General features: G+C 40.8%; 3 protein-coding genes across 3 annotated transcripts; all 3 read right to left on the bottom strand.

Annotated features, from left to right (window-relative positions):
• Positions 1-1,757: 1,757 nt before the first annotated feature.
• rnf169 (ring finger protein 169) lies at positions 1,758-7,118 on the bottom strand (the record flags this gene model as incomplete). Its single annotated transcript, XM_080547501.1, has 5 exons — positions 1,758-3,718; positions 4,214-4,313; positions 4,577-4,686; positions 5,209-5,276; positions 6,797-7,118. The coding sequence occupies 5 exons, from the start codon at positions 7,116-7,118 to the stop codon at positions 2,519-2,521; spliced, it is 1,800 nt and encodes a 599-aa protein (XP_080403627.1). The 3' UTR covers positions 1,758-2,518.
• A 3,971-nt stretch (positions 7,119-11,089) lies between these two features.
• or60a1 (odorant receptor, family 60, subfamily A, member 1) lies at positions 11,090-13,672 on the bottom strand (the record flags this gene model as incomplete). Its single annotated transcript, XM_080547346.1, has 2 exons — positions 11,090-11,126; positions 12,762-13,672. The coding sequence occupies 2 exons, from the start codon at positions 13,670-13,672 to the stop codon at positions 11,090-11,092; spliced, it is 948 nt and encodes a 315-aa protein (XP_080403472.1).
• A 1,674-nt stretch (positions 13,673-15,346) lies between these two features.
• Positions 15,347-16,313, bottom strand: LOC308172438 (olfactory receptor 1496-like; the record flags this gene model as incomplete). The annotated part of the gene is made up of 3 exons (XM_080547345.1): positions 15,347-15,394; positions 15,663-15,780; positions 15,919-16,313. The coding sequence occupies 3 exons, from the start codon at positions 16,311-16,313 to the stop codon at positions 15,347-15,349; spliced, it is 561 nt and encodes a 186-aa protein (XP_080403471.1).
• Between the last annotated feature and the right edge of the window lie 268 nt (positions 16,314-16,581).

Below are 16,581 nucleotides of genomic sequence, written 5' to 3'. Positions count from 1 at the left end.
CACTGGTTCCACCTCTTTGGCCCCCCTGCCGGATCCATTCTGTTCAAGGCCAGAATTAAGAGTAAAAACACTTTGGGGCAATATTATATTGTCAATAAACCTTGGCACTTTTTATATTCTTGTCTAGCTCATTTATTACTGTGCGGAGTAATAAGTTGGGGCTTGCTACATCTGTTATTTTTAGTTTTTTTTAACAACACGCAACTTGAAGTTTTAAAGTACCCACTCGACATAATAAACAACAGTTTAACGATCACTAAATACTTATAATTTCTGGATTGGATTCACTGTTCTTGTCTGCTGTAGGCTACCTGTAAGGGAGACTTCACTTGTAAACATACCGTACTTTCATTTTAGGACGTGTGATCATCTAATTATGTGTAGTTATGTGTTTTTAGCATGTTGATGTTCTCTCAGCATGTTGTGATGTTATAAAAACGCAGTTAGACGTTCATAGCGATGTGCCACTGTTAGCAAAGTCCCACTGCCACTCGACCTGTGGAACCTAGTCTTCTCTCTCAGAAACTTTTCTTCTGATTCTCTTGTGGCTTTGGTTCTGCCGGACCTCTTCCTGAGTTTCCTCCAATTTCCAAGTTCTTTTGATGGTGTAGGTCCTACTTATTGCAAAGAAAGCCATGTGACGTGAGTAGGAAAATGCATTCACGGTCACTTTGGGTTTCTTTGCCATTTCTCGAAAGGAAAGACCTACACTTTTAAGGGTTATAATGGTCTGTCTGTCTTCTTTTGTTAATTGTCTTTTTTCAGGTCATTCACAGGACTTGAACTGCTTCAAGTTCAATAAAAAATATTGAGGTTTTCTAAAACCTTTGAACAGTAGTGTATGTTGGTAACACTACCAGCTTTGAGTTTGTAAGGCTTTCATAATATATATTTTTGACAATTTACTATTAGTATATTAACAGTCTAGACTTTAACAGTCTACGGTAGGCCTAATAAGGATTCACATGACTGATTAACCAATAGCTAAGTGTATATAAACTAGTTATTAATTATTTTCATACACCACAATTATATTATATTAATGTAAAGTGTTACCTAATGTGCATATCAACATAGTCTTAGCCTACTTAAAACATGTATGAATAGACATTAACGCTAATTGTGGCATATGCCATTTGCTAAATATTTTTAGGACACCAAGAATGTGATAATATTTTATATTATCTCAAATAAAATGCAATAACCTTTTAAAATAGATTTTTGAGTTACAATATCTTGTAACTACTGTACTTTACTGTACAGTGAGTAGAACCAACCCAAACAGACAGTATATATTAGGAGGAATCTCCTAAAGCCATGAATAATACACACGCATTTAAACATAGTGTAAGCTTTACAAAACTAATTCCTTGTGATGTGTGTCTGTTTAACACAGAACCGTCATGGCATGGACTAACACAGGAAGTCAGAGGGACGAACACAGGAAGTCAGAGGGACTAACAGGAAGTCAGAGGGACTAACACAGGAAGTCAGAGGACTAACACAGGAAGTCAGAGGGACTAACACAGGAAGTCAGAGGGACGAACACAGGAAGTCAGAGGGACTAACAGGAAGTCAGAGGGACTAACACAGGAAGTCAGAGGGACGAACACAGGAAGTCAGAGGGACGAACAGGAAGTCAGAGGGACTAACACAGGAAGTCAGAGGGACTAACACAGGAAGTCAGAGGGACGAACAGGAAGTCAGAGGGACTAACACAGGAAGTCAGAGGGACGAACAGCAAGTCAGAGGGACTAACACAGGAAGTCAGAGGACTAACACAGGAAGTCAGAGGGACTAACACAGGAAGTCAGAGGGACGAACAGGAAGTCAGAGGGACTAACACAGGAAGTCAGAGGGACGAACAGGAAGTCAGAGGGACTAACACAGGAAGTCAGAGGGACTAACACAGGAAGTCAGAGGGACTAACACAGGAAGTCAGAGGGACGAACACAGGAAGTCAGAGGGACGAACAGGAAGTCAGAGGGACTAACAGGAAGTCAGAGGGACTAACACAGGAAGTCAGAGGGAAGAAACCACACAACAGTATAACAGTTTGAAGAAATCATGATTATACGATGAATAGAAAACAAAAATATAACAGCAGTGGATTATTTACCAATTAGAAGAAATATTAGATTAGAAAATTGCAAAAATAACACTGGGCCTTTTCCATTATTACTGTAATTACTCAACGAGCTAAAGACTGCTATATTGAATTCCCTATTCATATCATATATTCCTATCTGTCACCATGATTCCTTTTGTCAAAATGCACAAAAATAAGTCCCGCTATAAGGTCATCAGAAATAGAGGTGTTGGGGGTTGATGTTCATGTGCAAAGTAAGGCTAGGCTACATCACTAAGCTGCGCTAAAATGAGGCGAAATGTAAAATTCATAGGCCTAAATTAGCCTGGAAATAATGATTTCAAAGTGAAGACGCTGGGTGTCAAATGCAGCATTATTCTTTGTATGCAAGAGGTTGGCTGACAGCATCATAAAAAAAAAAAATATTATTCAATAATTGCAATGAAAGTGCTCTTTGAACTTGGAGATTCTTCCTGACCTACGCGGATTGATCTCTGTTCTGTTCTCAGAGGAAACCCACGACCGCAGAAAATACTTGTCAGGACTTGTTTTTTGTTTGTCTACTCTCAGTTGTTCCATGTCAAACTGTCTTTGAAGATTTAACGCTAGCTGTCGATCTTCTCTCTCCTGCTGTACCTGTTGAATGTAGCGATCTCCCTCTATATTAAAACCATCTTGGCTCTGGGGTCTGGACCTTTTGAGTCTTGACTCTGTCTCCTCCAGATGTTTAGTCTTTTGTCTCCTCTTACCCTTCCTCGAGGTCGCTTGGTTCTGTGCACACCTCCTGCTGTTCGCCTCCTTTCTATGATCCTGTGAGTCGTTTGAGTTTAGTCTTCCAGCATTTCTATCACGTGGGGTCTGTTTCTTAACAATTGAGGTTGGTCCACAATGTGACTCAGGTGTCACCACTGTCTCAAGAAAAAGCCCACATTCTGTTGCAGGTCCTTCGCTAGTATGGGGTGCTGCTGGGATACAGAACTGAATGGGTTGTTTATGATTGAGGGCTGGCTCTTCAGTGGGCTGATCAAATATTAACCTCTGTTTACTGGACATAAACATTCTTTCACCCTCTTGTCTGAAGGCATCGGTCTTAATGGTGCACAAACCCAAGTGCTCCTTTCTCTTAGCTGAAGAACAGCTGCAGGGCTTGCTTTCTCTCTCCTCTACGGGACAGTGTTTGAGGAGGAGGTCCTGGCTAACAGGGCTGGTCACGGTGCCCTTCGAGGTCACTTTAGCACACTGACGGTCCACCTCGATCTGCTTCCACTTCTGGAGGATAGAAGGGCTGGCTTCGTAGCTGGTGGGCCTCTGCAAGCTGCGGGTCAGGTTCCGGGGGGTCGACTTCACGATGGCGGGTTCGATCACCCGCCCGTCTGGCAGTCGCTTCGGTGGGGTGCATGGCGAGCAGACGATTGGCTTGAAGTGATTAAGCTCCTCAGAGATGCTGTCGTTGCTCTCAGGACTGATGGACCTCTCCGGTTTGGATTGAGGAGCCATAAAAGGCATCGATGACGCCATAACACCTCGACAGCTCTGCCTCTTGTCTTGGACAATTATAGGTGCAGAGAGGGATCGGCTGTTCTCAGAAGAGAGCAGGATGCCTGCATTGTAGCTGTGAGCGATGTTGCCCTGTAGAATGAAAACAGAAATAAAATAAAACTATAACATTACAAGCATGAAGCAACATTTTGAAATGTAATCAGGTGGAAATGTCAGTGAACAACACCTGCTATAACAGGGTTCCTACAAGTTTCAACAATTCAAATTTAAGACCTTTTTAGAACTTTTTTAGACCTCTTTGAATATAATTTTAGACCTATTCGCGACACCATATGATAGCTTTTTGTCATCCTCGAGGTGATGAAATTAGGGATTTCACTGCCATACAGACAAAAAAGGAACCGAATCTGCATTTTTTGGGTTCCTGCTTGATTAATTTCCGTGTAAATAGATGTGGTCGGACTGATTTCCTTGCAGGATCTCATTTTTAAGACCTAGCACCTTATTTTTAGACCGAATAACAGAAATGTAAGACCGTTTTGGCCTTAGAAATCGGATTGCTGGATTTTAGACTTTAAGGCTTTTTAAGACCAGCGCGGGAACCCTGATAAAAGCACACCGTACCTTGTCCAGTATGGGAAGGTGCATGGGAGCCCTGCCTCTCCCCCTCCACTCCTCTGGGTCAGTACAACTCTGGCTTCGTCGCACAGTGTTCTGAAAACCACTGAGGGAAAAAATGAAAAAGTTCAGAGCTCTGTCTATTCTCCAACCCCATCCCTCAGCTGGATGAGGCAGGGCTGATTTTAAAAAAAAATGTGCGGGACTTGTGGCTTTAAGTCCAAATTATACATGACACAGTGCAGCATTGTTTCTTCTTTTGGCTATATACTCGATACTAGATTTGAAATCAAACAATTACTCTGAGGCTAAAATATAGATTCGCTAAAATATGAAATACAAAACATGTAAGTAAGGAGAGTTAAGTACTGTTTAGTGAAGGCTGGGGAGGTTTTAGTTTTTCTAACAAATGCAGACACATTTCTTGTTCTCTTCCCAATGGGTTCCTCATTCTCGGAGTCTGACAGCACGCCATGGAACTGGAAGAGAGGGGACACAAGTTAGGTCAAAATCATTCATAAATACAATGAATAATGCATGTAGGCCAACTGTATATATCTTAGCATTGTGTAGGCCTGTGAATATCAGTAAGAGGAGTGGAACATGTTTACTTGTAAGAAGGCTACGAGCTTAACACTTAAATAGGATCTTGAAAGTGTTTCAGTGTTCCACACTCCTCTTTTCTATGGTTGAGGACTTTCCTCCTCTTTCTCTTCATTGACTAATCTGATATAGAAAACATACTTGACTTGATCATTTCCAATTTTCCAAAAGACTGCCTGCAACCTTGAAAAACTAGAAACTGAAACTATCACTTCAACGCAAATTAGCCATTTATTGAATGTTAAAACAAAGCATATGTAAACACAATGCTAAACATATTATACATGATCCTTCACAAAAAGGCAAACCACAGCATATTTGTGGTAAAACATAATTGGTAATTTCATGAACAATACAAATAAATGTCATCGATTGAAGAAAGAAATAGGCCTACTTACCTTTTGCTTTCCATATTCTGGTCGGATCTCTCCAGCCTTAGATATCTGAGTGGGTGAGCAGAATAGTTCTGAGGAATAACCAAAAAATGTCTCAACATACATTGTAAATTGGGTCTATTACAATGTTCCCAAAATGGTGGGCTCACCAGAACTCAGCAGTGGCCATGGCTTCAAGTCCTGGCTTGAGACTTCAATAGTTTTGGTGGGTATCAGCCTAGTTAGGACTGGGCAGTATGGCCTAAATATCATATCACAGTCTTCTCCTAAATGTTTATGGTATGAGGTAGGGATGTAACGATGCATCGCGAGATAGTTAATTTATATTCAAATCGACTCTTTTAACCCTTAAAAACCGACAGCACACATTGTTCTTGTTTATTGTTTATTAGCAAGGATCCCCATTAGCTGACCATAATTGAGTGACTATATTAAGGGACATTGCACAATCACAAGCCATTGGCATATTGATGAGAGCACAGATGTCTCTGTGTGTAAACAACTGGACATTCAAGTCTATCAAAGTTTAACATTTCAACTAATAAAATGCCAATATGGGGGAAATAGAATGGTGGATTTGTATCTGGATGGCCTGACTGCCCATCTCGAGAGGCGTTTCAGTGAGGTGGGAGTCTTATGGTAAAATTACAACGGCCTCTCATTCACCCATTCACACACCCATTCACACACCAATGGCGGCAAGCTACCATGCAAGGCGCCGGCCCGCTCACTGGGAGCAATCTGGGGTTCAGTGTCTTGCCCAAGGACACTCCGACATGTGGCCAGCCGGGGCTCGAACCGCTGATCTGCCAACCTTGCGATCATTAGACGGCGGCTCTGTCAAGATTGCCAAACCGGGTCCAAGTGCAGCATATTCTGAATCGAACCAAATTATAGGTGTGAATCCACCCTAAAATTCTCCATACCTCCAAAAGAGACCTGAGAACAACCTCATTTGGAGGTGTGACTACTCAAGACTAGTCACTGCAGAACAGTGTTGCATTGCAATAGCTCCTCCCACGTGAAGATAAACATGTCTGAACTTGTCCCTGTGTACCACAGTAGTAAATATTAATTTATTAAAATATGAACATATAACATTAACTGGGGCTAGTATGACCTACGCATTTAATCGGTCAGCAATTTCTTGCCAAACCACCCTCGCCTTGTTAATTGCAAGTATTGCACTATTTTACATCTTATTTTTCGTCTTCATAAAGATCAATAAGTAGGAGTGCTGTGCAATAAGTAGGACCGCTGCGGACTGTAGTATCTTCATTTCGACAGATCGACTCTTCGGGGCTCTTTATGTCTGCGTGGGATTTCTAAACCGGTGTTCTGTGAACACTCATGACACAAGCCTGATCCTCGTTCGAGGAATCACCTGAGGCTTGAATTCCAATCACGAGTTGCCTGAACGCGTCTTTTATTTTAATCGCGCGATATAACTAATCAACGTACGTGGTGGAACACCCCCCTGGACCTGCTCATATGATCCTAGGAGCACTTTGGGCTGCAACGTTGGCAGGAAAAGCGCTATACAAATAAAAACATATTATTATTATTATTATTATTATTATGATTATATTACCTTCTCCGGTAGTTTTCCGATCTCTCTGTTCCATCCGTCTCTTGCAGCGTTCTGGGTAACTCTTCCGGACCAGGTCCCAGAGTTGGGTGTTGACCAGCCTGTCCTCCCGGGAGACCCGCAGCCCACAGAGGGGACAGACAGGGCTCAGACTGGAGGACTTGAAACAGGGCAGACAGACAGAATGGCTACACGGCAGGGTGACAGGCTCCAATAACACATCCTTACAGACAGGACAGACAGCCTCCTCCGGGGTCAGCAGCTGTGAAGCTTGCCCCAGTCCACTGGTGGATTTGACTTCGGACCCTGTCGCCGCCATTTTCATTGGTCTCTGGCTGTGTTCGAAATGGCATACTAGCATACTCAATGAGTATATACTGCATACTGCTTACTAAATTCATAATAAGTATGCCAATACCAGTCGACCGAAAATCTAGTATACATTTCTCGCAGGCTCAAATTTCACATAATCTACAGTGTGAACGCACTGCATACTCAAAATCTAGGTCATATCTAGTGTGAGTAGTATGCTAGTATGCCATTCCGAACACAGCCACTTGTTTTCTAGTTTTGAACAGAATCGACCCGCCCAGTGAAATGCAACAGCGGAAAAGCAAACTGCACTCCCCTTTAAGTTTTCCCTGTCAAATATACCGTCCAAACACAGTCCGGTAGGGGGCGGTAATGCGCCTCAAGTTGGTCGCAAACTGCCATTCAAACTGAAAAGAAGAAGAAGAAGAAGAAACTGCAGCCAGGGTTGCCAGATGGGATTGAGAATTTACAGCCTAAACCAGTTTATAACCGCTAAACCCAGTAGCCCATTCGCCGGTAAACCCGTCCCATCTGGCAACCCTGACTGCAGTCCCTGCAGAGATGCGCAGATTTCAGTCGCCTGGCGTAACGGGTGAGGGTTGGGTCAGGAATATCACAGAGTTAGTATAATCAGAGTTACAGAGTTAGTATAATCTCTTTAGTAGTAGGATAGAACCCCATATTATCAGAAACAAATATGGGTCCCAAATATAAAATAAAATACATTAATGCCACACATTGTATTGCATTTTGGGGTTCAGTGTCTTGCCCAAGGACACTTCGACATGTGGCCAGCTGGGGCTCGAACCGCCGATCTGCCAACCTTGCGGCTCTACCTCCTGAGACACAGCCCATGTTCCTGGGTCACTGTGTCACAGCAGACGGAATGACACCGGATCAGCGATCATGGAGATGCCTGAACCAACCGGGGTAGAAGATGTGAGGCGAGGCTGCCCCAGCTGGCCTCCTACACCCGCCCGATCAAAGACCCGCTCAGTGAGCAGGGTTCCCGCGCTGGTCTTAAAAAGCCTTAAAGGCTAAAATCCAGCAAACCAAATGTAAAGGCCTAAAAAGGCCTTGAATTTCAGTTCGGTCTAAAAATGAGGTGCTAGGTCTAAAAAAGTAGATCCTGCAAGGAAATCAGTCCGACCACATCTATTTACGCGGAAATTAATCAAGCTGGAACCAAAAAAATGCAGATTCGCTTCCTTTTTTGTCTGTATGGCAGTGAAATCCCTAATTTCATCACCTGAGGATGACAAAAAAAGTATCACACGGTGTCGCGAATAGGTCTAAAATTCTATTCAAAGAAGACTAAAAAGGTCTTAAATTTGACTTGTTGAAACTTGTAGGAAGGAACCCTGAGTGAGGAGAATGAATGGTGCTGGGGAGCAACGCAAGAAGAGGCTTTCCACAAACTGAAGACTGAACTGAGTTCATCACGTGGGTTGGCTCCATACTTACCAACAGCAGAGACATCAGCTGACGCCTCATCCTTTGGCCTTGGGGGCGTCTTGAGCCCACTACAGACAGATAGAAAATGGAGGCCGATCGTGTTTGTATCCAGGGCCCTGACCGAGAAAGAAAAACATTACGAGCAGATCGAGAAAGAGGCTTCGGCAGCTACGTGGGCGTGTGTTTTTTCTATTAATTTGGACATTAATGTCCCCTGAATGAGTGGTCTGCTCTCCCGGAAACCTTGCGGAAAAAATGATTAGCCATTTTTGTATATGCACCCTATAATCTAGTTTGAAAGCTGTCTAAGCTAAATAGAATCAGCTGGGTTAGTGCATGTTGGTGGGTAAGCACTTCCACTCTTTGAAAAAGCGTTTCCTGCCTCTGAATGCAAGTAAACAAATCATTTGTCACCAAGCTTTCCTGCAAGAAACATCTCATGATGGGTAGAGGCAAAGAGCTCTCCCAAGACCTTCTCAACAAGATTGCTGAGCAGCATAATAATAGCACTGGTTACCGACTACCGATTGCGTATGTTACTTCGTTTACATAAAGGGCTGTGAGAACGCAAATCAGAGAAATAATTCATGCAACAATGTTGCAATCTCATCCACTTGCTCCGTGTCATGATTCGGACTTCCATGTGAGAATATGACCTTAAATAACAGAACACTAACAATCAACAGGTGACAAATATGAAGCAATTATGTCCAAACTGGGTGCAGAGTTCCGAGCCGCCAGGAGGAGGCGCCAGAGAGTCGCCACGGCGACTACCTGTAACAGATATGAGGCTGTTTCTCTTCACATGGTACTGGTGAAATAGTGTAGCAGTAGTAATATGCGAATTGGTTCAAGAGGGTGAAAATAAAGGTGTTGGACTGGCCTTGTCAATCACCAAACTTAAATCCAAAAGGAAATGTGTGGACGGAACTGAAGATCAAGATTCACCCGCGGGCCCCCCGCAATAAATAAGTTAGTGTGTTCAATGATTACTTCCTGTATCATTCCCCTTTATTGCACATAACTTTTTTTTTTATGGATTGGAGTGTTACAGTTTCTTTAGCTCTGTAGTTTTATTGAGACAATATCAATTACTATTACCAATGTCTAAATTTCAGGCGAATAGCTGCAATGGAAATATTTTGAATGAAAAGAAATGTTGATGTGTTGAATACTTATTTCCCCTACCATACACACTAGAAGTGCTGTGGAGTGAAAATCATATTTAGCCTTTGATAAAAAAAAAAAATGTACAGTTCATAATGTGTTCCATATTCAATTTAGAGGTGGTGCTGTGGGACACAGTAAAGTGGCAATAATCGTTCGTATGACAGCGCTCATGCTTGAAACTTATGGATATGTATGCTAAAAGTGTTGTGGAGTACAGCTGTAGTGAAAATCATCTTTAGCATTCAAAAATATTTTGATATTAGAAGAATTACGAACCCTTAAAAAAAGGAAATAATATATTGAGATGATTACATTTAAATTCCAATGTATAGTCACATATAATGTGTTGTTCCTATATTATTTACTATTCCTAAATACTTAACACGTTCAACGTGGGAGCTTTTATTTGGATGAAATCTTTATTTACACAAATGTGTATCGACCGGACATAGTAGGGCGGAGTTCCACTACACTGGACTAGGAGGTCCATATGCCCCCTGTACAGTTTCTCTACTATAAATACATTGTATTAAAACATGTATTAGAACAAAAATCTTCCTTCTAGCATTGTAACTGTCAATGGCCCCTAGTTTTGGCATAGATTACTTTTTCTTAGAATGACTGATGGATAGATGATTCACTAACTTAGACAAATGTATTTGTTTGTCAGTTTGCATAAAGGTGTCTGTTAATTGCCAAAAATGTAAATGTGATTTTGTACTGATGGCAAGTTGTTCACTGTTACATGATGCCCATGTGCAAGTAAATACAGACGACAACTAGTTTCAGTTTACCTGAGAAAATGAACACACACACACCCACACCCACCCACCCACCCACCCACCCACCCCCACCCACCCACCCACCCACCCACACACACACACACACACACACACACACACACACACACACACACACACACACACACACACACACACACACACACACACACACACACACACACACACACACACACACACACACACAACACACAGCTTTTTGTCTGTTTTTAATCAAAAGAGATCTTGAGGAAAGTACAATAATCGTCTACCAAGAAAATGTTAATCCACCATATAAAAAATACTAGTATAGAAACATGAGGACAGGATAAGCTTCTTGATGATTAGCATTTAAATCATACTTGTGGTTCGAAAATCAAGAAATAAGGTGAATGTGTACTGATTGTTTTGGAACCAATTTTAATTAAGCCAATTTCAGCTAAACAGTGATACCTCTTGTTGTATAAATAGATACAGCTGAAACTCAGGACAAAGTGGTAAGCCGAAGAAATAAAGGCTTTTAAACTTTTAAACCTACAGTATACGCCCATACACTGACCTTTGACCTTTGTCCATGTGACTACAATGCCATGAGGCCAGGCAGCATCTGAGGGTCCCTGTGTGAGAGATGACGATAGCACAGACAAGTGATACACATAGATGAGATTAAAAGATCAAGACAAGGTTTGACCCAGGAAGACAGGAAGGTTGATGTATGAGAGCAAATAAGCCTGTTTACTGAGTCACTGTAACAGGTCATTAGTCCATTCTATAACCTAATTCCCTGGAAAGCAATTAAACACCTACTGGGTTCAGAAACATGGCAAGGAACACCTGCAGGAACAGCGCCAGCCCTCCTGTTCCTTTCTCCAGAGGGATCAGTGGAGTGCCAAGACTCAATAACAAACTGTCTGCTTGACCCGTGTGTAGCACCCTTCCCTTGTGTCCTGACCCTCAATAGGTCATCCCTTCAACTATAAAGCATACCATGCTAACCTGAGTGACTATTGGGGGAAATACAAAATGTATGGTTCTGCTATAAACTGATATTAGGGTGTGGGGGGGGGGGTTGACAAGGCCTTATTCTGGAGTCATACTCTCATGCTGAAAAAAGACATTGATAGAAGTGTTTGTGTTTAATCATAACTGCTGCAAAACATGAAGGTTTTTAGCTTAGATTTAAATATTTGAAGGGTTTAGGCCTAGGAAGAACAGAGGAAGGACTGGGGTGGAACAGAGGAAGGAGTGGTTGCTGGGGGGTCTTCCACCGAAGGTTGCATAGAAGACATACATCTGTACATCACACTCTGGAAATACATCACACTCTGGAAATACATCACACTCTGGAAATACATCACACTCTGGAAATACATCACACTCTGGAAATACATCACACTCTGGAAATACAACACACTCTAGAAATACATCACACTCTGGAAATACATCACACTCTCACAGAAACAGACATAGTTTTGGGAAAATACAAAATGTACATGTGCATGTGTTGAATGGTTCTGCTATAAACCGATATTAGGAGGTGGGGGGGGTTGACAAGGCCTTATTCTGGAGTCATACTCTCATGCTGTCTCAATGTCCATTATGTTAAAGTACAAGAGCTCTGGTTCATAAAATACATATAAAATTTAAAAATATAAAATAAATATCATAGAAATTAGCCAAGCACAGAAATGGCCAAGAACAAACATCAAAGCACATTACACAATATTATACAAAGAATATTAACAAATACAATCCTAACAATTTGCTACCAAAGAACAAAGAAAGCACAATACACACATCACATTCAAACTGAAGAAGCCCAATGTTTGCCTAAACGTTTCTGCAAGTTCATTTCACAAACAGATTTGATCACAGACCAACAATTGTTTGATAAACTAGGGCCATGGTCATGATTAGAATGATTTCGGCGCTTCTCCGCCCGAAATATCTATACTTGCAGTATACAGAGTAGATTGTCCTACAAAGACATTTAGATTTAGTCATCTAAAAATGAATTAGACCCCTATATATATATTTATTTTTTTACTACTCGATCTTTTCAGTTTGTAAAGCGTCTTTGAGTGTCTAGAAAAGCGCTATATAAGTCTAATGTATTATTATTATTATTATTATTATTATTATTATTATTCAATGTGTAGGGCTACATGTTTAATTGTTGTCAACCAGTAATCCACACCAGATTGGGTTTGGATATTAAATGTGGTAAATCAAGGGAACATGCTAAAATGTGCCTTCTGAATATTTTTGTCAAAGCTTTCTTGATCTCCTTGGTTCTTATCCCATAAATAAAAGGGTGTAACAGTGGTGGAAAAATGACGAATTGTACTGACATGAATATGTTTATCTCTTTAGAAACCGAGCTGTGCCTATTATAAACAACAGAGAACAGAATGGCTAAGGAGAAGTTGATGAAAGTGATTAAGTGAGGAGCACATGTGTTTAGGGCTTTCTTTTGTGACTCTTTTGAGGATTTCAAGCTTACAAGTAATATTTTGATATATGACAGCATAACTAACAAGAAGGGTAACACCACTAGGCTGGCTATGGTACATATACCATACACGTTGCTCAGGCCACTTTTAACACAGGCCAATTTAACAACAGCTAAATTATCACAAAAGAGCTTATTGATGCTGTACCTGCACAAAGGAAGTTTTGAAGTAATATACACTTGGAAAGAGAAAATGCTGATGGGAATAACATATATGCCAGCTATTAATATCTTAACTTTAGACGGGGTCATAATGTTATGATATTGCAATGGCTTACAAATGGAGACATACCTATCATATGCCATAACTGTTAGAGCCGCGTAACAACATGTTGCATATACATTGATAAAAAATACCTGGATTAAACAACCTTCAAGAGAGATGTCCTTTATGTCTTTCAGAAGATTGTCCATGACCTTGGGCCAGACTGTAGAACAGCCAATCAGTCCATTCACTGCCAGGTTGAGCAGAAACATATACATGGGCTTGTGCAAGCTTGAGTCTAAGTAAATCACAAGGATGAGAGTGAGGTTAGCAAATATTGTAATGCAATAAAACAAAAAAGTTATTAGAAAAACTCCATTGTTCACTGGACCAGGAGATCCAAATGCAGTAAGTAGCAAAGAAATGTTCGAGAAAGTCTGATTCATATTTCTACAGAATTAGGGACAATATGCATGACCCAAAGCGTAACTACTCTTTGAAATTTGCTTCAATATATTCTAGTGATGAACAAAAAGTCTCCAAGGTGCTGAGTGAAGCGAAGGTTACCCTGGAAATGTCAAACTAGAGTTGGTCCAAAGAACAAACAAATGGCAGCACTCCTGTTAGGACACCTAAATGTATTTCCTTTATTGCCACACAAACTTGTCAGGTATCAGCCCTTCTTCAGCTTGCATAGGAGGCAATGGCAATCAGTGTCAAAATGAGATTTGTTGTCAGAGCTGAATATTGTCATATAGAGAGCAGAGCATATAGAGATTGTGAGAGGTCTGAGCCCCTATTAATACCAAATGCTGCGTCAGGGAGGGCGTCAGGGAAGTGTATAGGGACATTCGGATGGGCGGCTGTTAATATTCAAAATTAGGGCACACATAGCTCCCTTTTGGACACACATAGCTCCCTTTTGCGTGAGATAGATTGTAGAATTAGTGAATTTACGTTTATTTGTATAGCACATTTCACATTTCACATTATAGCACATCTTATACAACAGGGGCAATTCAAAGTGCTTTACATACAATATTTAAAAATACAGCAAGAGGAGCGTAGTAAGAAGTAAATAGCAAATATAAGAAGTAAATAGATCAAACATTTAATAAGACAATAGTTCATGGAAAAAAGACATTGATAGAAGTGTTTGTGTTTAATCATAACCGCTGCAAAACATGAAGGTTTTTAGCTTAGATTTAAATATTTGAAGGGTTTGGGCCTAGGAAGAACAGAGGAAGGAGTGGGGTGGAACAGAGGAAGGAGTGGTTGCTGGGGGGTCTTCCACCGAAGGTTGCATAGAAGACATACATCTGTACATCACACTCTGGAAATACATCACACTCTGGCACAGAAACAGACATATTTTTATAAGCTACAGCTGGGACAGAGGTGTAACTGTCAGGAAGAGCATGTTTTCTATTTTCAGAAGGTGCTATTGTGGTAATGGGGGGTCTATTCACACCCGGCTCACTCTTGGTTGGCAACTGAAACAGGCTGATTCCAGTCCGATGAAATGAAACACCCTAACCCTAACTCTAACCCTAAGCGAAAAAAACTAAAACAATAACAACTGAATCTTAGTTTTAGGGCGCAATATTTTTTTCACTAAACCAGTTTGCATTGATCTGTTATAGCAGGATACAATTCTAAGTTAACAGAATGGTGTAGCACTTGAACACATTTTTGCATAATGTTCCCTGAGGGTCTATAATATACATTTAGCCGTGGAGCCCCTGGAAAACGTCTTCATAAAATATGAAATTGCAAGACTATCAATATCAATGAAATGTGAAAAACGACTGCTATTTTCAAGTCCCTAAGCATCATAAAATGATCAAATGTCAAAAGGTCAAATGTAGTGACTGGGATTTGACCTGGATTCAGATATTCAACAGCTTGTCTCTGAACATCCATGCCATGCTTAATCATGGCTGGTGTGGCAGATTTCTCATAGAACAGAGGAAGGCGTGGTTGCTGGGGGTCTACCACCGAAGGTTGCATAGAAGCATGATAGAAGCATAGAAGCATGACAGGCGGCCCATCTTCACAAGTTAGTTCTGCCTTCTCGAGAAGAGGCAGTGCATGTTTGACCCAATTGTGTTCCCCTGCTCTTACACCATCCAACAAGCCCCTAACTGGAAATACATCTGAAAGTACATCTGTACATCACACTCACGCTCACAGGAAATGCATCACACTCTGGCACAGAAATAGATATAGAATCGAAAACTTGCTGAAGGGCAAGAATAGTCTGCTGAACTGAAGATGCGAGACTACTTAATAATGGTTTATTGACTGTAAAATCAGTCCATGCTTCAAGGAATGTTGATAATATACAATTATACAATACTATACATTTCTAAAAATCAGTTTTTCCCCCCAAAACATTTTTCTCTGTATTGCAACACTAATCTGTTGTGTTCTAGCTCCATATAGTATTGGATTAAGAGCTGGTGAAACAATTAAAAAATACAGAGAAAGTATTACACGAACTGTGTAGGGAAGAAAACTCATATCAAATCTGCTTTGATACACCTCGAAAGAACTGCCGATTGAAAAATTAAAAATGGCAACCAGGTGAGGTATACATGTCCTCATCAGTTTAGTCTGTCCACATGTTGTTAATGTTAGGCAAACCAGAATGATTCTTATGTATGAATAAATGATCATAAAAAATGGAAACACTATGGCAAAGAATGTCATTATTGAACCGTATATGTTGTTATCTGAGATATCTGAGCACGCCAATTTAACCACTGAAAAGTTATCACAATAAACCTTTTCAATTACGCTTCCACACAATCTAAGGCGAACAGTAAGTGACAGATTAATACCGCACCTGCAGAATGGTATTAACCAGACCATGACAACACATATCATGACTGTTGTGGGAGTCATAATGTTGTCATAGCGTAAAGGGAAGCATATGGAAACGTATCGGTCATAAGCCATCACCGTGAGGCTTAAGATCTCACATCCACCATATGTGAGAAGATTGAAGATTTGAAATAGACAAGATTCTCTTGATATTTGATAGTTCCCTGAATGTATGTTGAACAAAATGAAAGGAGTTAACATAAAGCCACCATATAGATTTACACATGCTAAATTAGCTATCAAAATATACATAGGTTTATGTAAACATCTCTCTGTACTTATAATGTAAATGATCAACATGTTCCCCAATATGGTGACTGGGTAGAATAGGATCAGTGCAGCAGCAAATATGAATCTCTGTTCAAATATCCCGCTGTAGGCAAGCAGAGTGAAGGAGACATTTGACATTGTTCACACTGAAATAAAAAAAAGACCAGAAAATTGCTTGAATTCAGGTACAAAACTGAAC

This window comes from Nansenia antarctica (assembly GCF_963989245.1).
Source record: "Nansenia antarctica genome assembly, chromosome: 17".
NCBI classification, from domain to species: Eukaryota; Metazoa; Chordata; class Actinopteri; order Argentiniformes; family Microstomatidae; genus Nansenia; species Nansenia antarctica.
Note: the sequence above shows the minus strand (reverse complement) of the source record. Positions and strands in the feature narration are given on the sequence as shown.